Consider the following 25,903-nt stretch of genomic DNA (forward strand, 5'->3'; position numbering starts at 1 on the left):
ATCTAAGGCATGACTCAAAACTGTTCGGGAAAGGGCAAACATGTTTTTAAAAGATACACGAAGATAGTGAAGAGAGGGGTGAGAACTAAACTAAAAACTGAAAACTAAAAGTATTCTTTTAAATGCCTAAAAACATTAAATTCAGTGAGTAAAAGTAAAAAGACAATACAAATTTTTAATCACAAACTCAACCCACCTACATGACAGTTGTACAAGATCCATACATCAAGCTCAGCTTGCTATGTACAAAGTCTTCATAAATCTTTAAGCTACAGCACCTGGCTTTCTAAAGGCTGTCTGTCAGAAAACCTCTCATCTAACCGCTCAAATGGTTTTATGAGGCGGATTATCACTGTCCATGTCAATAAATGTGCTGTTGAGTACGCAAATTATTGTTGTTCTTGGAGTCATTGTTGAGACATGATTCATGTTCTGTTTAATGTTATATTACTTTTTATTCAGTGAGGTTCATGTATGGCTGCTTGTGTGAAAAGTTGCTGGGCTTAAGAAGTTTGGCATGTTTTGTGAACAAATGGAAGGGCTTTAGGGTAGGGAAAACTGATCATATTATTCAAAGTAATCAAACCACTTCAAATCAAATCAAGCACCTGTTTATAAGAGAATATCAATTAACACAGTGGTAAATGAATAATAATACTGTGGTGTTTCCCTGTAAATGGCTCCAAACCTGCTTAATGTGCTGTTGTGAAACGTCTGTTCATTCACTGAGTTCCTGCACTCGTGTGTGTCTGTCTCTCTCTCCTTTGATCATATTTTTCGGACCACAGCAGGTCTGTGTAATCGCTGCCTTAATCCCTGGCCTAGAATCACACTTGGTAACAAGTGAGTTGATAGAAAGCCTCCCCTCTGTTCCCCTGCAGGCTTTGTCTAAATCCATACTTGCATTGATTGTTCAATCTACTCTTTTGGTTAAACAGGGAGCAGGATAAAGCTGCATCTCCAGGATGATACGCTCTGGGGGTGTGTGGAGGCACACGTGTTTGAGTGTGCCTGAATGAGATGGCAGTTATAAAGTCAGAATAGGGGAGAGGTGTGTGTGTGTGTGTGTGTGTGTGTGTGTGTGTGTGTGTGTGTGTGTGTGTGTGTGTGTGTGTGTGTGTGTGTGTGTGTGTGTGTGTGTGTGTGTGTGTGTGTGTGTGTGTGTGTGTGTGTGTGTGTTTAAGGCGAGTGCGGTGGGCAGCTAAACACAGGCACTCAAAGAATCTCTTTCTTCTCTTTTGAAGTGAGTTCAAATGCTCTTCAAAGACTGTCTGCCTGTATGACGGCGCAGGAGGAGGGGGCGTGGAGAAAGAATGGGTGACCATGTGCTCTAAACACAGCTTCAGTTGTCGTCTGCTTCCAACTCAGTGTTTCAGCATTCTTTGTATTAGCTGCAATTGCCTGTACAGCCAATTGCAAATCAAATTTTAGTTGGCTGTACTTTGTACTATCACACTGCCATGAGCCAGAGTCAGACCTATGTGTCAGTACAATGATATTATTGGCCTTTGGGATGCATTCATATTTATGCCATGTTATATACTTAGCTTATAAGATTGTACCCAGCTAAAATTATTGAAGTCTACTATAGAGCCTGACCAATATATCAGCTGATCACAGATGTAAATGTTGTCTGGAGTCCTGATATGAAAACTTTTTAGAAGTACATAATGAAAACAAAGATGCTTGGGGTAGTAGTTTATACAAGATGAAGATTCCCGGTGAGGTTTACTATTTCAGGGCACTGTGTCATTTGAGACATAGTTTATTGTTAAACTGTAAAATATTCTTCTTCCTTTACATATACATCCCTGTCTGATAACACATTTGAGCTATCAATAACTGTGTATTTAGGCATATATTCTGTGGTTATATGAATATCCCTAATATCAGGATCAGTATTGGTTGGGATCTAGTGTATTACAACTACTGTAGGTTTGTCTTGCTGATTACTGTAGCTAACCATACATTGTCCCAGAAAAATATATGCAATAAATAATATTATTGTCATTTCAAGAATATTTATGCTGACATGATTATAATGTATTCGCACAATAATGCAAGTACACCTTTGCGTCAGTGAACTTGTAATTGTCAAGAATATTGGGATTGGAATGTTAAATAATATCAAAATATCCTAAATCAATAAAACAAAAATTACATTTAAACACAATGGACAACATCAAAATCCGCAAAAATGTTCGAGGTCATGTCTTATCAACAAGTCAAAAGGATAATTTATGTAAGATAAGAAGATGTCTATGATAAGTCAATAATGTAATCATTGTGACAGTAAATCTGGCCATCATCAAGGTGAGAATGTATAGTTTTTGTAGTAGAATTTAGGATTTGTTGATCCAACTTCATTCAACATAAAAAGGAAGAGCTTGATGGTTAAAAATTGTGAATTATTCATTCAAATGAGGGAATCACTGCAGTGACCAAGCAGTGGGACAGAAAAGTTTAGTCTTTACCTGCTGTGGATAAGTGTGCATGGAGAAGAGCATTATTGTTGGCTCATGGATTTCTCATTTGTATGTCCCCTGCCTCCAGCTAAAAAAAACATGCTGCTTGGAGTAAATGGAAAACATTTTGGGTTGCTTATTTACAGTGTTTGCTAACTAGCATGTAATCTCTAGCGACCAGCGAGCTCTAATTTTTATCATACTTATCGTAATTTTGCACCACTTAGGGTTTGCAGTGAGGCCGTGTGTTGCACACAGTAGATTAATCTTAATTTTGTTTGTTTGTTTTCCACTCTTGCAATCCATATTTATATTAAACCAATATGTGGGCCCTAGCACAGCCTGTTGAATTTTCTATCATCAGCTAATTTGATCACAGTCTGTTGTGGTTTTAATTCTGCTTGACTTCCTGCCCATCTCTGCCCGTCCCCTTGCTCCCCCTCGCTCTCCTTCCCAGCCCTTGTGAGTGTCTCCCCTAGAGCAGAAATTACATGCTGCTTTGTGCCTGGCGTAAACAATGTTTTCAACAGTACAGGCCTGTCCTGTCTCTCTCTGTCTCTCCCTCACCCTCTCCCATCGCCTCAGGGGATGAGAAGCGCAGGGAGAGTTGGGATTGGGGGTGGGGGTGGGGGGAGTTTGATGAGAGAAAGAGAGAGAGAGAGCGGTATCAGTAGGATAAAGGGAGAGGAGAAGAAGGGGGGGTTGAAGATTGAAAAAGAGCAACAGTCTGTTCCCAGAGCAAAAACAGCCCAGCCAGTCTGTGTAATAAGCATAATAAGAGAGGGTGAAGGGCAACACCTCCCCACCACCAAACAGACAGACACCCACACACGCACACACACACCGCCGTCTGGATAACTACCATTCAGCGTAATGATAGTCAATGGGCTCTGATTAACTCAGCATTACCTACATACCCTGAAGCCCCTATCTTTGTCAGCACACTTCACTTAACTTGTGCCAGCAGACCCATGATTGAGGAAGGGAAAGCCGAGCCTAGTGCTATAAAAGCAGGTAGGCATGCAGACATGATGAGTAAATGTGCAATCTGGTTGTGTTAAAAAGCCAAGGGTAGAGTGGAAGGGATAGGCAGTGGTTTTGGTGAGCCTCTACCCCAACGGACAAACACACCGTCTTTGTTCCTTTCTTGCTCTTTATCTCTTCCTCTTTTTACTTCACTCTGTCTCAGCCCTCAGTGTGTGAGGCTTGGCAGCCTGGGATCTAGAGGTTACATAAAGTGGATGTGGATCTGGGTAAGAAAGAGAGAGATGTTACATAAAGAGCTGTAGCTGGACAAAGGTTAATAAAAATGGAGCCTTGTACTGTAGGCAGGAGGCATGGGAGCGAGAAAGCTTGGAAAAAAAAAAGAGAGAGAGAGAGAGCGAGAAAGAGAGAATGGCCATTACATAAACAGATAAAGATGGGGTGAATTATTGGTGGCTTTGCTTTGGTGTTACATAAAGAGATGGGTCCATCTAGCAAAATGAATAACAGTGCGAGTGTGTTGCTGTGCGGCAAAATCTGCACTCAAAGGACCCTAAAATACTTTTTTCGTAATTTGTGACCTTCATTTGAACAGATAAAAAAAAAATTACAAAACATTCAAAATGTAGCACACAGCTGTGACATGCATGCAACTGTGCCCTTGCTATCCACATTTGGCGGCGGTGTTAACGCTGAATACATTGACCTCTGCTCTCTTGATTGTTTGTTTGTTTGTCTGTTTATGCATCAACACCATTTTAAGCTGCTCCTCAGCTCAGTCCGTCCACTGCGCCTCATCTATCTGTTTTCACTCTTTTTTTATCCCCTTCCTCCCTCCACCACCACCCCCTCTCTTGTACTGGGTCTGCTTTGTGCAAACGTCATACAACACTCCTTAATATCTATCATTAGACGGGGGGGATGACATGAAAGACTTGTGCTTATTAAAGTGTGTGCTTGAGTGTGCAGGCGCATCTGTCATTGGCTCAGTGACTTCAGGAGCAAAATGATAAATTAAAATGAGGTGTTCATTTTTTAATTTAATGTTTAGGTGTTGTTAATGGGTTAGTATTTATGTTTTTTGGTAAAATACATGGAAATTATTGATATAAAATAGTACACAGACATTTATTTAATGCTGATTTGTTTCTTTACCCAAATTATGCATGTGTGAGCACAGCGTCTTTTCTTCAGGCTTTCGATCTACATAAGCCAAACTTCAGACTCCTGAAGTATTCCTCACCATATCTAAATACTACAAATGTGGTTGCGAAAAACAGTGCTGAATTCCTCTGTTTTAATATGAGGATAGGCTCATTTCAAGTTAAGTCAATTACTTGAATGAAACACCAGATTAAATTGCAAAATCAAGCATTTCCTAACCCTGAATATGTAATGTTTACATTTATTTTTTTGATTTGTTTTGCATTTACTTTCAAGACTTGGTGCAAACCCTTTTTCTTAACATTTTTATTTATCATGTCTTTTCTATTCTCTTCGCCAGATACTACTACAACAAGAGGATCCTCCATAAGACCAAAGGCAAGAGGTTCACCTATAAGTTCAACTTCAATAAACTGGTCTTGGTCAACTACCCCTTTATCGACATGGGTTCTACTGGTAAGCCTCGACAGTCTGGCACTGTGTGTGTATGTGTGCATGCCTGTGCACGTTCAGATATCTCCTAATCCCACAATAGGATAGCATGATTACATAGGATTACACAGGAGAACATCATATATTATTTCTCAGTATTCTCCCTCTCTTTTTTTCCCTCTCTCTCCCTTGGTGTTTCCAGGAAGCAGCGTTCCTCAGAGCGCCCCTCCCGTCCCAACCGGTGCAGGGACTCACTTTCGCTTTCCACCTTCAACCCCCTCTGAAGTCCTCTCGCCGAATGAAGACCTACGCAGCCCTGGTGGGATGTTCAGCTCGGTGGCCCGGCGAATGGCTCGTGGCTCCGTCAGCGACTGCAGTGATGGCACCTCAGTCAATTCTGAGATCGAGGATGGCAACACGGGAGCAGGAGAGGAGAGGGGAGAGAGGGGTGTGAGTGGAGCAGGAGAAAGAGGACCTGGTGGAGGAGGAGGTTACCGAAGTATCATCCATCCCCGTCTATCTCATGAAACCCTGTTCCGGATGTATGGAGGAGCAGGAAACCCTGCCGGGCACCCAGGCTCCCGTGGCCCCACAGGGCACCGGATCCATCCAGAGCCCCTGTCGCCCTTCCCTGTATCCCCTCTGCCGGGCCCGGGAGGAGCCGGCCTCCTGGCCCCTCCTCTGTCTCCAGCGCTCTCCATGACCCCAACATCTCACCTCCCCTACACTCCCTCCCCTACCCTGTCACCCATGTTAGGCTCCCACTTCTCCTTCAACCCAGAAGACATGAAGCGCTACCTGCAGGCCCACACCCAGTCGGTTTACAACTACGGCCTGAGCCCCAGAGCTTTCCTCCAGTACCCCAACATCGTCATCCCTCAGCCCCACCGGCCCGCTGCAGACAAGGCGGGTCTGGTCGAGCGAGGCGAGAGAGGTGAGAGGGCAGCCACAGCAGGGGGAGGAGAGAGGGGAGGGGAGCGGCACCACCATCCACCTCTGGCTCACTCCGCCCACCACCATCCACATCCACCTCACTCTGCCCACCCTCACTCGCATTCTCATCCCATGCATCACCCACTCCACCTGGGTGAGGAGCCGCCACACATGTCTCCCTTCAAGTTCAAGCTGCAGCCACCACCGCTTGGCAGGAAGCAGAGGGACAGTCAAAGCCAGGGTAAACCTAGGCAGAGCTCCATGTCTTCTGGCTCAGGGTCTGGGTCCATGTCGTCGACCTCTGGCCTGGGGTCCTCGCTGTCGTTTGGCAGCGACCTCAGCTCAGCCAGCGGCTCAGGCATCATCTCTGCCTCCTCTTCGACACAGTCCTTAAACAGTGCAGGACTTCCCAAGATAAAGGTGAGATACAGAAACCCAAATATATCTCATTGTGATATATCTCAAGGTTACACAGTGAAAATGTGTAAATCACCCTCAGATTTAAAAAAGTATCAAAAAGGACACTTTAATTGTCAGATATTGCCTTAAAGCTACAGTGTGTGGGATTTAGGGGGACTTAGGAGGATCTGTTTTGCAGAAATGGAACATAATATTATGTAAATATTGTGTTTTCATAGGTATATAATCACCTCAAACTAAAAATCTCTGTGTTTATCTGACTGTCCAGGTTGAGCCAATCTCCGATATTGAGTCAGAGGAAGAGGTGGAGGTGACCGACATTAGTGATGAGGACCCAGATGAGAGAGATGAAGATTTTGAGCTCTTCTCCCCTCGCCGCCCGAGAGCACCTGACCACCACCACCACCACCGCCTTGCTAACGGCTCAACTGTGGCCCAACACCAACCCCATCCTGATGAGGACCTGGACGAGGACGTCTTCAAAGCCCCTGCTCCGCCCCCACCTGGCCTGAGTCCCTTCTTCACCTCACATCACACACACTCCAATGTGCATCGTCTGCTGCCCACCCTCAAGACTGAACCCGTCGAACCAGGGGATGGTAACACACCCCCACCTCAGACAGGCTCATCGGGGGCTCCCCAGACGAAGTGCATCCCCCTCAAGCTGCGCTTCAAGAGGCGCTGGAGCGAAGACCAGCGCATGGAGGCCTCACAAGAGGAGTCAGACGACAAGAAAGTGCGACCGGAGGAGGAGCGGGAAAGAGAGAGGCAAAGTAATGGGCGGATGGAGATGGAGGAGGACGGGACAGGCAGCGGAGAAGGGGACAGTCCTCCCCCATTGTCGTATGAGGGCTCTTTAGCCACGCCGCTGAGGGTGAGCGCTGAGCTGCATCGTGCCACTGCACAGCTGTCTCTGGAGAACAAAGACTGCTGATGAGAGACACAGCTCAAACACTACTGCTCCAGTAGCACTGGAGGTGGTACAGGAGTATGTAAATGGTTCCTCTGTAATCCTTCTCCCACACTGACAAACTAGATTCCTGAAACCTCCAGTGAACTGAGAGCACAGTCCAACATACACACATATAAAACCAACACCTCAGAGACAGCCTGACTCTTGTTCTGTCAGATTCCCCACCAGTCCTCTGTCTGGATCAGGGCTCTTCTGGGACACATCCTTTGGGAGGTGGGACTCACTCAGACCCAGCCATCCCAGGCACGGCGACTTTTAACAGGGCTGAAATCAGAGTTCACCTCCCACCTGGCCAGTGAAGCTCCAGACGCCCTGCCCCAGTAGCACAGCTCCTGCCGTCAGGCCCCATCAGTTGAATCAGCAGCCAGTCAGCACTTTCCTCAGGGGACACACACTCCCTTACAGCCCAGCAACACACCTAGGATGACAATGTGCACACTCCTCCCCTATGTTACTTTTCTTATACGCTGATGGGACTTTGATAAGTGCCTGTATCTAAAACCCACAGCCCTGGTGTGATGTGGAAGAGGACTGCTAAGAGTAATCATTCTTGAACTCATGTAACTCTTTATAAAAGTTTGGCAGTTACTGAAAAATCATGGGGGGTGGGAAAGGAAAGTGTGTCTCCAAGATTGAAGAGTGGGGCTGTTGGGTGTTGACTCTTAAACCTGGCCCACTCCACTCAGGGAAGCCATTTGCTGTATGTTTATTGGAATCATGCACACACACATAAGCAAAAAAAAAAAAGAAAAAAAAAAAAGTAAGGGGACTCACAGTCGCAGCATTGCGTATGGACACTTAAAAATGTTCACTGCAACCCACGACTGTACACACATTTTACACACACACACACACACACACACACACACACACACACACACACACACACACACACACACAGACTTTGACTCTGGCACACTGTTCTCTCAGAGCTTTTGACTTTTGTATATCCTTCCTCCTGTCTCTCTCCTGTCCTGCCTCCTCTTTCTCTTGCGGACCACCTGTGGAAAGATCATGACTCCACTCACAGAAATAATTTTAACCCAAGGGAGATGTGAGAAGAATAAAGAAGTACTTCTTCGTAGAGGAAGCACTGCTAAGGGGAGGACAAGGGGGAAGGCAGCAGAGGGGAAGGAAGGGGTTTTGAGGGGTTTCCGGTAACTGTTAACTAGCCTTCTTCTCACCTCACCTAACGCGGCTTGTATACTGAAAAGAGTTCCTCTCAAGTCCCAGCATCCTAGTTCACCAGCTAAAGCTCCTCTAACAATCATAGATAGTGTTAAACTAAACCAGCAAAGACACATACACACAAACACATGCACAACACTGCCTTTAGCTGTTAAACGTGCTCCCTCCATCTCCCTCTCTCTGTCTGGACCACCAGCTCTCCGTGTAGTGGCATCATCCTCAGGTCCTGAGAGAGTGTGTGAGACTGCCAGGCCTGTTAACTACATGAGTGTGAGAGCCTGAGAGAGCAGGGGACATCTTAGACCTCACACACACACACACACACACACACACACACACACACACTGCCTCTCTATGCCTTGTTTTTATAGCATGTATAAAAGTGCGAACTGAGCTCTAATAACACACATACAGACTATATCTTTATATATTCTAATGAAATTATTGAGAAAGTGAGATTTTAAAAGAAACCATAGCATTTAAATTATATGATTGATTCAGGATTTTTTGTAAATGGATTATTTTGAGTGGTAGGATGTTTGTCATGCTGCTCGCTTCATGGTATGGAAGGTGGGTGTGCAGAAAACGAAGAGGGGTAGGGGTGTTTCTTGTACATTTGTTTCATAGACAGACAAGCCAGAGAAAAAAAAAGCACACACAAGCCAGTCCACAAGACCAAGACCGACAAGAAAAGAACAAAAAGGAAACAGGACTGGAACAGACTGCTCATGAATCAGATGTGTGGCTCTCTCTGCTGTTCACTTCATTTGCAGTAGCTTGCCCTTTCATCATGCAGCACTCTGCTATTTCCTGACTGTACAGTCTAGCTCGGCTCTGTGGGGTTCTCCCTGGCCAGAGCTGTCCTGGCCCCAGGCCACCTCTCCAGGCTCTGTGTGTTTGTGTTTGTGTGTGTGTGCTTGTGTGTGCGAGTGAGAGAGCGAGAGAGAGAGAGAGAGAGAGAGAGGTGGGGGTATGCTCAGAATTAGCTCATGGGTTATTAGTGAAGTAGTAATCTTTTCTGCCTGTTAGCATAATGCTCACTTCACAGCAGCTCTGGATTGTGGCAAAGAGAGAGAGGGGGTTTCAATCATTACTGTAAGATAGCCTTTAAAAGTCTAGAGCTGCAACTAATATTCATTTTCATTGTCGATTAATCTGTTGATTATTTTCTTGGTTAATCGATAAGTTGTTTGGTTTATGAAATGCCAGAAAATGTCCCAAGATGACAACCCCAGATATCACTATTCAAATAACTTCATTTTACTGTCACCGAGGAGTAAAGACACCAGTAATAATCACATAAACGAAGCTGAAATTTTCTATGTTTTCTTTCTTAAAAAAATGACTCAAAACAGATTCATCGATTTAAGAAAATAGTGCTGGCAACTAATCGATCACGCGTTGCAGCTCTAGCAAAGTCAGTCATGCAAGGCCCGTCCTCAAACTATGCACATTCACACCTACACAGTTAATTTGTGATTATGCTTCAACATCCCGGACCTTTTTTTGGTCTCAGCGGCCAGGTCACCCAGGCGTCTGATTGGCTAACAGAGCCGTGTTGACCAGTGGCCTGTCTGTCCCTGCCTGGCCGGTCAACAAGACGGATCTATAGCAGCGAACTGTGAGATAGATGGCCTCCAGGCGGTCTGTGTAGCTGAGCTGATTGAATTTCCTCATCAGACCCCTGTGGTCTGGACTGGAGCATGTCACAACATGCACAGACTCTCTCTCTCTCTCTCTCTCTCTCTCTCTCTCTCTCTCTCTCTCTCTCTCTCTCTCTCTCTCTCTCTCAGACACAGCCACGCACACACACACACACCCTTATCCCCACCAAGTCCTGTGTCTGTATTTGAACTGACCGCTGCCTTACTACTACTTGTCATATCTCAGCATCAGATGAGGCATCAGTCTTACCTGCTCTGCACTCTTTTTCTCTCTTCTCTCTGTTTCCTCGCTCGGTTTCAGGCATTGTCTGACTGCCTGGTAACCGTAGCGTGATCTGACTCGGTCATGATATTGCAGGGTAAATAGGAAAAAAAAAGATTGATTGGACTCTGATTGTAACACAGGCTCTCTCTCATCCTGTTTCATCAAAGAACGGTAGATAAACAGCACAAAGATTACATTTCTCTATCAAAAGAATAAAGATTTCTCAGTTTTATTTTTCTGATGTCAATATTGCTATTGATTATTGTTGTTCTTCTTATTGTTCTCATTGGGTTATTTACCTCTCCACCTGGCATTATTGTTATTCCATGGATCTGTTAACTGTTGCTTTTTATGTTGTGTACATCTCTTTGGATGATGTGAACTCTCCTCCCCAGATTTCATTCCCTGTTTCAGACTTTAAAGCCCCCCAAACCTAGAGACCTTTTTTCGTCTTTAGTTTTTACAAATGTAATATAACTAAAATGTGTAATATTAATTTTGATGCTGACAGAGAAATAACACCGGGGACTGAGAGGGAAGGGCAGCGGCGGAGGATTTTATTTGGGGGCAGAGTGATTTTATCTTTTTGTCATGTATTGTAATTTTTATTTTATAATGTTTCATTTTCTCTCTCTTGCTCTTGTATATTTTTTCTTGTTTTTTTGTTTTTGTTTTGTTTTTTTGAGGGGGGGTTGTATCATTTTAAAAGAAGAAAAAAGATGTGTATTGTTTGACTGTGTAAAGGTCTATCTTCTCCCTCTTTCAGTCTCTTTTCTTTCGCCTCGTCTCCCCCGAGCAGTTACATAACACTCAGATGGAGAGATGAGAGTTAATACCATGATGTAACATTGAATTTCTCCACTTCTTTCGTGTTTTTTTTTTTCCAAACTTGTAATTAAGCTGTAATCAGGGTTAATTAAAACTGGTTAAAACCCAATATGAATATCCCTGCGTTGGTTTCGTCTGCCCTTCTTTCATACATCCATATTTATTAATGACTCATAATCAGACAGTGGTGTTTTATTATTTGTAAACAAAGAGATTAACCCCTGACTTTTTGTCTCGTCAGCAGCTAGCAGACAGTCACATGAGGCCTTTTGGTATTTCTGTGAAGCTACTTTACAATTACAGTGAAGTACAGTGAAAACAAAATCACACAAAACACTTGAAGCTTTTAGAAAAGTAGTTAAAGTAACATTATGTAACCTTTTACCTTAAAATAACAGCTTAAAAAGATTTTGATGGTACAGTGAGGTGTAATAGGATGAATGCTGTCTCTGTCTAATCATTTGTTTTCTGCACTGTGTAACTTCAGTGAGAGGGTAGGATCACAGCATTACATACATGTAATGAGTCTTGTTTGTAGTCAGCACCTACATTATGTCTGACAAACTGTTACAGACCCGCGATTTGTATTTACGACGATGGTGTTGCATTGAGAAACTGTGGGGGGCACCAAATCACACAAAATGTTCTACATGATGTTTTAACAGCTTTAACAAATGTTTCCGCACCACATAAAGAAAAATGGCTCGAGTAATAACAGGCAAAGTTTATCGTTATAACAGTTTAAATTGTGCAAATCTATCACATAAAATGATCTTTTTTAATTAGAACAGTATACTGTTGATCTTGTTATAACATACAATGTAAACGTTCATACATGGATACTTGTTCTAACATAAAACCTTTACCATAAACTACAAGAAACTTTATTCTTATGACTACTATTTATTGTTGAGATAACTTGACAAGTTTCACATTGTAATGCAATTACATAACGAGAAAGTATCTTTTAATGTAGTGTAACGATGACATATTTTTGAACGCTAACCCAGAAGTTAACCCCTTGAACTAAATGTTTATTTGGTTTTTGGAATATTGCCGAAAATCAGACCTTAAGTGGCTAAGGCTGCTAAGTGGCTAAGGCTAGGCTAAATGTAGCTTCCCTGTAGTCCAAACGCTGGAAATAATGTCAAGCGGCTAACCTGGCCCTGTGAAATGGCAACAGAATCACCTACCAGCCCCATTAAAAACCTACCCTTTAACACGTTTAGTTCTTGTCTGTTTAATCTCTGCAAAAAAACAAAGTGTAAAAACGTCAACTCATGGTTGCATGCGGTGTTGTTCGGCGCACTATTTGTCTGTTTAGTAGCTAGTAACTTCCGGAATACTCCGCTGGTTGCTAGGCAACAACTCAAGGCCGAGGAAAAAAAAAACTCTGACCGTCGTTTTTACACGTAATTGTACGGATTAAACAAACTACATTCAGCGTGTTATTGAGTACAGTTTGGTGCTATTATGATGTGATGGTATACCTTCGACAGAGCTAGGCTAGCTGTTTGCTCCTGTTTATTCCACACTTTATGCTAGCTGAGGGACTCACTGCTAGCATTTTTTCTTTTCTTCTTCTTCTTTTTTTTTTTTTTTTTTTAGCTTCAGCTTTAGCTAACTAATCAACAGGTAAGGGGTCTTCTAACTTTTCTCCCGTATGTGAGTATGCCTATTTCCTAAAACATCTGTTATTTTAAATGTAAGTTACAGTGTGCTGTAGTATGTAAAAATGAATCTCTTGCACAGTTCATTAACATGTTACTAAAATTGCAATATGGCTAAGTGCAATATCGAAGCTGCAATTTTTAGAAAAAGTACAAATGTGACAAACCAGCATTATAATGAGTTTTTGTAGATGCTTTGGCCTACAAATGACGTGAAAAAACGTCTTCCTGTCATTCTTGCTATCATTAAATTTGCCCCCCCCCCCCCCCCCTTTTTTTAACCATATAAAGCTGCTCTGTTTAGTCCAGTCAGAGATGTCCTACTCTTTCCTTAAGGAGCAATTTGAGATGAGGTGGTTTGCAGATATAAAACCACATATTCATTCATAAAAGCCTCAAATATATTTGTGTAAAGACATTCAAATCCATTTATTATGTGAAATCAGCCTTCCCTTCTTCTATCACTCTTGATTTTCATAATTTTTAATTGTTAAAGAGGAAGAGCAGCCTTTTATCCTGGCCTTCATGGTCCCTGATGCTCAGCAGGGATGAAATGCACACACACATCCACTCATGGCCTCTGAGGTCGTACGTTTAGCTGTGATAAAGAAAAGCACTTTGACTGCGGTGCTGCTGCCCACTCACCCACATAAAGCTCATATGAGGCTCGCCGATTTACCTTTTAAAGTGACGTCAGTAGTAGCTCCGATGTCTTAAGCACACTTGCAGGCACATTTTGTATGTAAGAGGAGGAGGATGAGCTGCTGGAGCGAAGAGTTGCTGCCCTTGAGTGATTTTTAATGTCATATGGGACATTTAAATTAAAGAAAATGCAATCCAAAACAAGTAACACCATAACATGCAGCTTCATCCTATATCTATCTATCTATCTATCTATCTATCTATCTATCTATCTATCTATATATATATATATATATAGAGAGAGAGAGAGAGAGAGATAGATAGATAGATAGATAGATAGATAGATAGATAGATAGATAGATAGATAGATAGACATAGATATAGATATATATAGAAAGCTCAACGCTTATTCACATTTAAGTTCAATGGCATTAAAATATAAAAAATATATAAAAATATTTTTCAATTATATTTTAAACAAAACACTGTTTGCCTGCTGACCTCTGTGTTTAATAAATAAATAATGTCTCAAGTTGATCTAAGAGGTCCCACTTTTGTCATTAGATTGATTTTTAATGTTGATTTTTGACATGATACAGTTTATGAACATCACATTTATAAGAAACTTTTCCAGTCTCAACACTCTTCTGAGAATGAATCGTAAACTTATCTAGATTATATTTTTTCACAGAAGTATCCACTCCTTTAATTAAAGCAATACGTGGCAAAGTAAATGTATTTATAAAGCACAATTCATACCCAAAGTTCATTGCAGGTGACACGGCTAAGAGCACATGAAAGAGATGCTAAAAACAAAATAAAACACAATACGAGCAAAAAAAAAAAAAGCAGGCAAACAAATGTATATAGTATAGAAACAATAAGATAAACTAACAAGTTAATTTGATATTAAATAAATGACAAAGTAATAGCTCCAACTGCTGAAGCCCCATATTAACTGTTAGCTGGATATTGTGAAAGATGTTTGGGTTGAAGTATGCAGGGATGATTACAACAACAAAGAACTTTTTCAGTCTTCATTGGAGACTATTGCAGTAAGACGGACTTAAGTCCAAAAGCAATAGTTGTCAGCCCTGGGTTACAAGATGATAAATGGAACCGAGGAGAAGCCAAATCTTTCTCCGCTGCTACATAAGTGATGATTTTTCAGAACTTTTGACCAATCTTAGTTTATTATCTGTAAAATTTTGTAAAGTTTAACCTCCTCGGGCCTGTGACAGTTATATGATCGTTAGGAAGAGAAAATCTCTATAGTAGGGCTGCAACCCCTGATGTTGATTATTTTCACAAAATATCTCTTAGTTGTTTCCAGGTGCCCAAGATAAGGTCCTCATATGTATCGTTTTGCCCACAACCCAAAGCTATTCAGTTTACTAGTGAAGTATATAGTCATAAATATTCACATTTAAGAAACTAGAAGCAGAGAATTTTGACTGTGGGATGGCAGCTAGCCCGACCTACAATCCCAACGCATCAAGACCTGGTGAGCCTGGAATGAGACTTAAAAATCAACTTTTCTTTTCTAAGATAACTCAAAATGATGAATTGATTATCAAAGTAGTTGCTGTTTAATTTAATAGTCATCGTTGCAGCTCTACTCTGTAGTTGAACTGCTGCTCAGACGCGTCTTTCCTGTGAGGTTAAAGACTGCAGTGACTGCTGCTTTTACCTCCTTTGACCTCAGTGGGGGTCACTGTGTGTGAGATTTCTGGCCCCTCTGCAGACGCACCAGTCACCCAGGTGCTCCATTCACAGCAGAGCAGAGAGAGAAAGAGAGAGACCACAGGAACCACTGTACTCTCTCACCTGTGCCACATCCTTCTCCCCTTGCTTCCTCTGAGCGCCTGCTTTCGCAGAAACCTGCAGAGAGCCAGCTCAGTGCTCCACATATAACCACAACCTATGCATCATGCACCCGCTGCACAGCAAGAGGCCTTTGTGAGTGCACACACACACACAAACACACACACACATAGGACTGTTGCATCCTCCAGAGTTACGGTACGGTGTCACACAGAGGCATGCTAGTAAGTTCACCACATCCTCCACCGTACAGAGAAAAGCTGCACCACACAGGAGCAAGCGACGGTGCTTTTATTACGCAGAGCACAGACGAATGAGTGCGCACATTGATGTGGTTTGTTTGAAACTCTGGTGCTTATATTTCCTTTTTATCTTTCCTTCTTGCCAATCTTTCTGATTGACACATCTGACCCTAAAATAAATTTGTTCCTTTTTCTCCTTTTCTCAGTTTAGGGGAATGAAATGTCACTGACCCTCCTGATATGTAGAGGATAAATCAGTCTTGATGAAACAGACCGAAGTCTGCTTTTTCTATGCAGCATGAAAACGAAAATGGTTTACTTATCGCTCTCTGCTTACTCATTTCACATTGAATGTCTCCCCCTGTTGTTTGAATACTGCACTGCATAGTATGCCTCTGTACGTTGCTTTATTTCTTAGACTGGAGATGTTGTTTGTTTTTGTTATTGCACAAATGTGGCTGTTACTTCAACTACATTCTTGCATTTTCTAACAAATCAAAACGAAAAGAAACAAAATAAATAAATACATTTTACAATCAGGATATGAAAACCCAATTAAACATGCATGTTTGAAACTCAACTAGATTTGTGGGTGGGTGGGAGCACACATTTTGGCTGTGATCACTTTCAAGAATTTTTTTTACAATTTGTAGTTGTAACGTACAACAGTATGTTTTTGTATTTCTCATATGTGGTTATGATAATGGCAATGGCACTGAGCATTTACATGCAAAATGTAATGCAAAAGTAAAATGATGGACTTGAAGGTCATTCTTCATCTTGTCTTTGTACACAGGCAGGAATCTGTATGTCCAAGGACGCCTGTCCCTCAGAGACCTGTCTTCAGGTTCAGGACATGACGTGGACCTCGAAGAACAGCTGAGTGGTGTAAAGTTACTGTGAACAAGAATGCAGTGAGCATAAGGGCCCACTGTTCTCCATACTGGAGCACGTATGGATGCCGGCCTTCTGCGCCACTCTGTTAGGCTTTAACGATATTGTGGTTAGCACTATGTGCTTTTCTAGCCGTATACCAGTGCCGTGGAGCCCAACTGCCTTAGATTGCGGCATTTATCAGACATTATTAGACATTACGACTCCTTCCGTAAGCTACAGGAGCAGACTTGTCCTCTGCTGATCCTTGATCAAAAAGCTGTTCCATTGCTTTAATAACAAACTCCATCCTTAAAAGCCCAAGGTACAGAGTGCACAAGGTCAATGGCATAAAATAAAAGTACAAATCTATTAAAAGACTCTTGGCCTATTGTGTAACATTGCACAAAGCCCAAGTCGAATTTTCTTAAGCTCAAGGCAGCCTGTGGGCGTTTTATGGGTAAAAACTGAAACTGAAAACTTGAAAGAAGCAGAAATAAGACATCACAATTCATTTGAACCTCGTGATGGCACTAATAGGACACTAGTAGGACACTAATCTGAGAAAATATTTGTGTTGTATGCCAATACATCTGATGGATTTTAAGATACTGGATAAGGCAAAACTTAGATGAAGAGTCAGGGCATCAGCAGAGTCATTTGAATTAATCCTCAGGGCACCATGTACAGAGGACCAAAACTACCAACATCGGAATTAAATGAATTAATCAGTAAGTTAATTAATATTCCATAAATTGCAAACCTCAAAGCGAACCAATTAATTATACAAATGTTACTAAATAACAATAAATATCAATTCATGTCACGTTTTATCATTAGTTTTGTTGCAACTAAAGACATATTAACTACTTAATTTTTTTATCGACATATTTATCCATTTATTTGGTTTTAAGTTTGGCTGCTTCGGTACTCCTATGACTGGACAATCTGTAAAATATTTGTGGGGACTTTCAACTCTGGACCACAGTGGTGGACCAACCAGTACTGGCTTCCATGCTGCTAGCGTGGCTAATAAAATAAGTCATCATAAAGTGGTGGATCCTTGCTGAATATTTAAAATCCAAGGCCATCTCTGATGACTCCATCCCTTTAGGTAACAAGAATCCATGGCTGCAGGGACAGTTAAAGACTGGCTTTAAGATGAAACACTGTGTATGACTTCAGGGTAGTACACTCGAAATCCACTCTGAAACCTCAGAATCTGAGTTTTATTGTTGGCTTTCAGAGCGCCATCTCCATGACTGCAAAGCTGTTGTTTTGACAACATTTTGGTGTTTCTATTTTCATCACTTCTTCAGGGTTAGATGGGGCATACATGGTCTGACTGGGGTGGGTGAGAGGTCAAGGTAAGGGTTAGAGGTCAGAGGTTATGCTACTGTGAGTGTTACCCCTTTCAAAGACCTGGAGGTGAGAGACATTCCTGAGGCCCTGGCTTTGTGTGGAGTTAGCTGTAGTTTACAGATACAATCGGGGGAATAGAATAAGAATGACGCTGAGTCACAGACCAGTTAATTTAAAATAATTTGCTGGTTTGAGCAAAGTATTTAATCAGCATAACTTTGTCAAGCTCCCGTCATGTCATGCTCCGTCGCTTTTCTTTTGGACTCACAATGTTTCCCAACGTCTTCCCTCTCTCTGTTTTCCTGCTGCTGTCTGTACCTGAGGCCGGACTGACAGCAGAGCCCAGCAGGAGAAGAGGGTCTCTGGTGTTTGACTGACAGACCAGTGATGAGTGCACAGAGAGAGGGTGAAGGGTGGAGGTCAGAGTTCAGTCTCCCATGGTGAGGGGGAGAGCAGAGCTGGGGAAACCAAAGGGGGGGTGGACTTGCTAACAAGGTGGGGTGATTGGTGGGGTTGCATGTGAGGAAAAGAGATGAAAACCCACACAGCAAATAGTTACTGGACATAAAAAGAAGAATCTAGATACTGTGGGGTCCAAAAGTCTGAGCCTACTATTCAGGATATTTCTATTTTATGAAGCCTGGAGTCTGACTATGGTTTTATACTGAGAAAGGCCCTTCTTGCTTAGAATAACAATTTGACTTTGATACTTTCAGACACTTTACTTTCCATATCTTCAAACTTTCTGAGAGTCTCCAGGTTTGTATGACAGTATTACAGATTTTCTACTCACTCCTGTATAAATGCATTACCAGCTTAGTGTGTAGGATTTGGGGGGATTCATGAGAAGTTGAAGACATGGAACATCATTTTCACAACTATGATTTCTATGTGATTTGAGTCTCATGTAAAACTGAATTGTCCTGTGTAATCCAGGTCTCTGGCAGCCCCGAGGTCCCACACTGATTTGAAAAAATGTCATTTACATGTGTGCCGGTCAGGTTTGTGTACCCACTTCAAATGGAGTGCATGCTAACACTTTGAGCTTAGTAGCCACGACTATTTGGGCTTTAAAAAGGTTGTAAATTATCCTTTTTTGAAATCAATGTGGGATTTCTGGGCCTTCAAAGGTTTGGATAGAGTCAGATGAGCAGTTTGGAGCCATTTTGTGTTTTTCTTCTTTTTTTAATTTATTTATTTATTTTACATTTTGAAACAATAGATCTCCTGTGAAGACTGCAGGGCTACAGGCTGAAATCAAACCTGGACGCTGTGGTGAGAACACAGCCTCAGTCCTTGGGGCGCACGTATAGATGACTTTCCATCGGCATGCAATTTTCATTTTGGGTAAACGTATCCTTTAATTTCGAAACAGCATCTCTGCTGCTGCACAGTTTGTCCACCAGAGAGCACTGGCAAGTTTATTTGTCAAGTGTAAAATGTGTCATTCTGTACATCATATCGTGGTAACCATTTTATAATAACCAATATCATCAAAAACGTTGTGTGCTCAGCTAAATAATTCAAAATATGGGTCAATTTATTTTTATTAGATGTTTTGAACTATTAATCACCAGTATCAAAGTCAAAAATCTAAAATATGCTGCATTGGAAACCCAGTCCATGTTCTTCTGGCTAGGCTAACACTGGCTAGGCTAGTTTTTGCTGTTGTTTATTTCAGTTGTTTAGAGAAATGTTGCAATGCTGTTTTGCAGTGAAGCTCCTGAAATCTTTTGTGGACGACAAAACTTTACTTGTCTCTCCATCATGACATGTGGGTAAGTATTTTATTTTATTTATTTTCTTTGCGTAAACTTTAAGTCTGATGTTAACTTTTCAGATTGATTTGATTCATTTCATAATCTAAATTGTTAAATGCCTGATATGAGGAGAATTATACAGTATTTCATTAAATACCTTGTTCATTTTTAAAAACCTTGTTTACCCTGTTTTTGTTTTGTTTGTTTTTTTTTTAAATCTAGTGATCCCTCAGATATCCAGCCTGTCAGGGAACGCCGATGTTGGAAAATGATGTTTCCTCTGAAGACGTTAAACTTCTCGTGGACAAATAGCTCACCATTTAACTTGTACGTTGTAGTTCTGAACAACTACAACTAGATGTCACTCTACATCAACATTTAATCAACAACCAGTCACGTCTCTGTCTTCTCCCCTCTCTCTACACACACATACACACACGCATACACGTGCACACACACAGGCAAACTCACATCATTGGCAAGCAGACGCTTACAAAATATCCAGCTTCCTTTCAGCCAATCAGAACTTTCTTCTGTTTTTAGGTCTACTCTTCTCTCCCATCAGCGAGCTTGAGTGGATTCAACATGCATGCGTCAGATCACACTGACAGGGGGCGCTGTTCCTGTGAGCTGCAGCATGGCTGTCTGTCTCAGCGTGAGTCTGGTCTTTACTACACAGAGTAGGAGATTATGTAATGTTTACTATTATAGCACTATATCTTTTACGATGTAGTGAGATTTTTCGACTTCTATGCAGAGCTTACATATCATAGTACAGATGCCATACATCAAGGTGATCACACGTGCAAGGATGGCCGTTTGGCGCACGTGCCCTCATCTCAAACATGCACATCTTTCAGTCAGTGCTCAGCACACCGGCTCGTCTCTCCACCACTGCCTGCAAGTTACAAACACGGGGTTAGCCGAGTTTACGCCAGACCACGCCCCCTCGGTCCAGCTGGTGGCAACACTCTTGGTGACATCACCGCCGCGCGCATCCATTGGCCCTGAGACGTAGCACACCTGCCCAATCGCCTGCCGGTGAAGTGACGTCAGTCGAGACCGGTCCCGTTGATTTTCAGTGGAGTGGGTGTGGCGGAGAGATTACCGACGTCAGAGCCAGCGGGATTCTGCGCCATGATTGGCTGTTCGCGGTGAAAGTGAGCGTCTGTTGCTGAGAGAAAAGGGAGAGGGAGAGCTGTTTGCAAGGGGCACCGATGCGTCGGCTGCGCCACATACAAGTTGACCATCTCTGGAGCAAACTTTTTAAGCATGCACTCGCTAATTTTTGTACTGTGTCAATGCCTCGCTCCTGTTTGTTTGGATAATAACACAAAGTAACAATTAAATGCACTTTGCAGCAGTTTGTATACTGAGCCACAGAGCAGAAACAGCCGCATTGTGGCGCTTTAATCCTGCTGCACCAGCTTCTATCTCGACAAGCAGAAGGGTTGATGCATTATCACCGTCTGCTCAGGGATGGCACTTGTGCTGTCAATTATGGTAAACATACTCCTTTTCAGAAGGGGAGGGGGCATTTGTGCCTTTTTATTGGCTCTCAGTTTTTTGCTCCCTCCTCTCGACCCTCCCTCATGCTGTTCCTATGGTTCCCAACGCTCTTATTGGATACTGTAAAGTTTGGGACAGGACACCGGTCTGGCTCAGCATCACCGCCGCCATTGGCTGGACATCACCGTCTGTCAACTGGACTTTGACAGCGCGCCACGCCCCCTGTTCTGTGGCTCTGCCACTGATTGGCTACTGTACCTGTCAGCGTTCACCGATTGGTCCGCTCCCCCAGCTGTTAGTGGTTCATTCACCATTTTGTGACTGTAGTGGAAAAGAAGACCGATAGTTTTTTATATCCCTGTTTGAGTTTCTGTGGGGGAAAGACATGTTTTGCGGAGGAAAAGTAAAGTGTGAGTCCGGACCGCACAGTCGCCAGAGCCGACAGCCGAGGGATGTTACCGAGAGTTGTGCGAGCCTCCTCATCGGCAAAATAAGACCATAAATCTTTCTGTGGCGAGAGGAAAAGCTCTGTTTGGGTGAGTTGAAACTAAGTTAGCGAAAGGTAGCGAAGCTCATGCGACGTGAATTTTCCGTTTTCAGGAGCAACGGGTTTGCACGAGACGGGAATCAACTGGCAACGGTCGATCGTTTCATCCGACACCGTCCGGAGAAATGGAGTGACACCGCTTGCGAGCCGAGGAAGAGCCGAGAGAAAGGGGAGGGGTGGGGGGTGTAACAGCCTAAAAACTTTCTCAAATGTTTTACCGCAGTCCCACGGACGACCGGGGAACATTTTAGCTTTCCTCGGGCGATCATAAAATACTGTTGAGTACTTTTCCTTGACCTTAGTTGATGAGTTCGGCGTGGAGCAGCGCTAGCGTAGTAAAAAAAAAAAAAAAAAACGAAAAAAAAAAAACGAAAAAAAAAACAATCGACCTATTTGCAGCATTGCAGCGCAAATGTTTACTAATAGCAACGCAGGCTTCGTTTGGCTTTTATAAAAATGGACCCGGGAGAAAAATGGAAAATAAAAAGAGTGCGTATAACATCCCGTTCCCTTGTGGTCTGACTGGCGATGTCATTATGTGGGTACTAGTAGTCCGCTACCGTTGCGTACTACGACTACTACATCCACCACTACTACTAACGTTACTGAGCTGCTTACTAGAGCGAAACACCAACACGGGAAGGTTCCTGCTTTTTTACAAGTTTTTAAAAATCATACGGACAGAGTGTCACCTCGCTGGCTCCACGAAGGAGGCTTCTCTTGAGTGGTTGCGTGTGTACACCAGGCGTTGTAGTGGATATTTGCATGCCCAAACATCGTTGTTACGAGGAAGAATTAGGCCCTTCTTGATAATGAGACGTCACTTGAAACCGGTTGTGTGTGTGTTTGTTACCGGGCACCGTGCAGCAGAGCAGACCGGCTGACTGCCTCGAGTCATAATATTCCTTTGACATTGTGTAGCGCCTCTCGTAGTACTCGCAGAGATCAGCGCAAAGAAGCCGGGGAAGCATTCGGTGTTTTCTCGGCTTTTCCCTCGCCGACACTCCACTTTTCTGCACTGCAATCAGCGCAGAAACCACCGCTGACATCTCTGACTGGGCAGTTTTTTTTAACAGTCTTGTCAAATTTGTTTTTTATTTCTCCGTATTTTCACTCACATGAATTTAATACTTGTTTTTGACATATGGACTTCAGTTCTCCTCACACAAAGGCACGCGTTCCTCGTATCTACCTCATTGCTCTTGTTTACGCAGGAGACAAATCCCTGATGGTGTAGGCATCTTTGCATAGCTTGTAGAGCAGTTGGCCATTGATGTGGCATTGGCAGTTCTGCCATTTGGTCCCAAACAGGAACAGTCACCTCTGATCTATGTTACTGCCTCCTGATCGATATGGGCCAGAATGCACAAATGCCAGGCCTCAATGTTTCTTTTTTATTGATATAATATCTACAGTCAGATATGCCACCCACTAAACAGCTGCCAGTATTCATAATACGTCACAATGGATGTTCTCCATAACAAGTGCAGTCACACACTTGCATGCACACACATACGCGCAACACAGCTCGCCCGCTTGCTACACCTAAAATACCCTAATGAAATGTTTTCTTACACTTGTTTCATGATGCCTGTACGATCACATCCCACTCACTCATGTGCATGTCAAACAAAGTGTGTATGTGTGTAACAGAGAGCATGTTCCTTTTTTTGCTGTTTCATGTATGAGTGTGTTCCCCGGTGACCCAGTTAAGGGCAAAGCCGCCCTGCCATGCTCAAGTGTATGAGGGCCATGGTGGGCTTCATGATCATTCCATTCCCACTGTCCTCCTCCGTTGTACCATCGCACGGTCTCTTCTCTCCATCCCTGTCCCCATCACTGCAGCCCTGCGCCCATACAGACACCCATAAAATGCTTTTAGGAGAGGGATGAGCTGCAGTGTGCCTGCCTGGTAACTACGTATACACTCACACTGACATATAGTGCAAACGCAGCGTTGAACAAGGTAGGCACAACCTGAAGACAGCTGTTTATAGTTGTATACCTTGTGTACTATAAGCAGCTCAAATGCCACCACGTCTCTCATGCACACACACACACACATCCCGTGTTACACTAGTAGGGCATAGGCTAAATTCTCTGTCAACGTCCTGATAAACTGGCTAGAATGTGGAGTTTTATTAGGGGTTATATACTCTTGTAATAAATACTGTACAACTTCTTCTTGGAGTGTTGTCATTGAGATGGGATTTTCTAGTTAATGATCATTCTGTGTGTGTGTGTGTGTGTGTGTGTTTGGCGCATACATGCACCTTCAACAAACCAGACAAAAAAATCACCAGCAAGGTGCTCTTTGCATGAAATTTATGTTTTTAATTTCAAAATTTAAGAATCATAACAGTACAGTTGTTTGTATTTATTTTTATATATGTAAACGTGTACCGACCAGAGTGTGAGCTCGCATGTGTGTGTGTGTGGACGGGTGTTTATACAGCACAATGAATGTGTGCGACGATATATAGGTCCAAGGGAGATTTTAACAGCGCATGCATGACTGCACTGTAAATTCCGGAGACAGCATTTCGCTTGTGTGTAAAGTTTGATGTTGCTATGTTGTTGAGGGGGGTCACTCTATGTGCTCCTGTGTGTGTGTGTTGGGTGAAACAGGATCTTTTTGCAGTTTAAGGAGGAGTCCAGTCCGACGCCATGGGCACTAAAGCCGTCGATTATCCGCCTATTCAGGATTTACGGTAGCTTTAGACCAGAGTGGCAAATATCTCACTCTTAACCTGCTCCAACGCTGGAAGGTGTAAACGTCTTGAATTGCCGAAATTATGACTGATTTCTTCTCTGCTTCGTCTGGATTCAGCTAATGCTTCAATCTTTTTCAACAGTCAGTCAGTTATTTTTCATCCAAATTTCTGATTATAACATATGCACTAAAGCAAAACTCAAGAGAAGAGACTGTGATTTAAACTTGCACTTGGTATCTTGGATTGTAGCGAACAAACAACAAGCATTAAAGGTCTGCAGTTATTTTCAATTTAGGGGATGCCTGTCAAGCACACACTGTGAGTGTAATGCTTTTGATCTTTTAGGGAAGAATCGGGACTATGTGAAATGTTAAAATCTTGTGCTGTTTATTATATGGCAGCACTGAAATTATACATACTTCATGAATAAATTCATGTGCCTTTCCCTGTAATTTACCTCTGACATATCTGGTGTCTTTGACAACTTTGGTGTTTTGTTTGGAATTGCATACGGAATTCTGTGGATAAGACGATTGCTTATCCACACGTGTTTTAGCTTAAAGCCAGATTCACAAATGAGTAAACGTTGCTGAACATTTAAAATTATTTTCACTCTTGATTTCCCAGTAAGAAAAACTTACAAGTCTTATTGTAACAAAAAGATACTCGTTACAAACTTGCACCACATTCTCAGCACTGACAGTAAGGACACGTCAATGTTTAATTATACAAGTTATGCAGATAAATGTTTTGTCATACAGACTGTGAATACACACACATGCCTGCTACTGGCTTATCAGCCAAATTGTGGAGCATTTTGGGAGGCCATGAGACCATGACCAAACACATTTTTCTGAGTTAAGATCAGATCCTCCTGAGTCATTCAGTCAACTATTCAGTCAGCCAAGTGGCTCTGACTCCTTCCTGTCTTTTCCAGTCCACGACAGTAACTTTACTGGACCAACGCTCCCAGTTCAGGCCGAAATGTCTACTTTAATGAAGGGTTATTTGGCCTGTTACTGGCAGGAGGTACATTCCTGCAGTAACCAAGTTTCTTTACTCTAGATGGTTCATATGTGGAATTTAAAAACATGAACTGGAATTAAAAAGTGAGTAGTGGAGTGTTTGTAGAGTTTCACTTCATGTTCTTCTCTGTATATATATTTTTATTAATAGTGCGAAACAGGAAATAGTGTTTGCTAATTTGTACTGTTTCCTATCAGCACTAATATCTAAAGTATGCCAATTAGGTTTGGTGGATTGATATGTTACTCATTTTAAATAATTTAGAAAAGATCAGAGATGATTTAAAACATCAGCATCTGTAAAATGTTTTCCATACATTTAAGATATAGTGAATTAATACTTGCCTTGAGTTGCGGACAATCTGTAACAGTTTTGTAGGTAGTAATAAAAGCCCTTATATCAATAGAAGATTGTTTTT

The 25,903-nt window shown here is 42.4% G+C and overlaps 2 protein-coding genes and 1 long non-coding RNA gene across 7 annotated transcripts in view; 2 read left to right on the forward strand and 1 right to left on the reverse strand.

Moving 5' to 3' along the window:
• erfl3 (Ets2 repressor factor like 3) overlaps nucleotides 1-11,435 on the forward strand; it is a 52,376-nt gene extending 40,941 nt beyond the window's left edge. Inside the window, exons 3-5 of the mRNA XM_037074918.1 lie at nucleotides 4,954-5,069; nucleotides 5,248-6,398; nucleotides 6,667-11,435. Of these exons, the coding sequence (XP_036930813.1) occupies nucleotides 4,954-5,069; nucleotides 5,248-6,398; nucleotides 6,667-7,332 (1,933 nt within the window). The 3' untranslated portion in view covers nucleotides 7,333-11,435. The remainder of the gene's footprint in view (nucleotides 1-4,953; nucleotides 5,070-5,247; nucleotides 6,399-6,666) is intronic.
• Nucleotides 11,436-12,710: 1,275 nt separating this feature from the next.
• The window catches only part of cicb (capicua transcriptional repressor b), a 44,833-nt gene continuing 31,640 nt past the window's right edge, over nucleotides 12,711-25,903 (forward strand). The window contains exons 1-6 of one of the 5 annotated variants that reach the window (XM_037074827.1): nucleotides 12,711-12,951; nucleotides 16,491-18,369; nucleotides 19,152-19,204; nucleotides 19,645-19,707; nucleotides 19,912-20,016; nucleotides 20,233-20,344. Coding sequence is in view for 2 of the 5 variants with exons in the window: in XM_037074830.1 (XP_036930725.1) it covers nucleotides 20,275-20,344 (70 nt within the window). In the remaining 3 variants the exon portion in view is untranslated. Of the gene's footprint in view, nucleotides 12,952-15,894; nucleotides 18,370-19,151; nucleotides 19,205-19,644; nucleotides 19,708-19,911; nucleotides 20,017-20,232; nucleotides 20,345-21,580; nucleotides 21,735-25,903 lie in introns of those variants that run through there. The other 4 variants (XM_037074825.1, XM_037074830.1, XM_037074831.1 and 1 more) reach the window with 4 other exon arrangements.
• On the reverse strand, nucleotides 20,220-21,379 carry LOC119006408. Its single transcript, XR_005070773.1, has 3 exons — nucleotides 20,713-21,379; nucleotides 20,454-20,587; nucleotides 20,220-20,360 (listed from the first exon to the last, which is right to left on the reverse strand). It is a non-coding gene; the product is annotated as an uncharacterized LOC119006408 (long non-coding RNA).

Source organism: Acanthopagrus latus, chromosome 17 (genome assembly GCF_904848185.1).
Source record: "Acanthopagrus latus isolate v.2019 chromosome 17, fAcaLat1.1, whole genome shotgun sequence".
In the NCBI taxonomy this organism is placed as follows: domain Eukaryota; kingdom Metazoa; phylum Chordata; class Actinopteri; order Spariformes; family Sparidae; genus Acanthopagrus; species Acanthopagrus latus.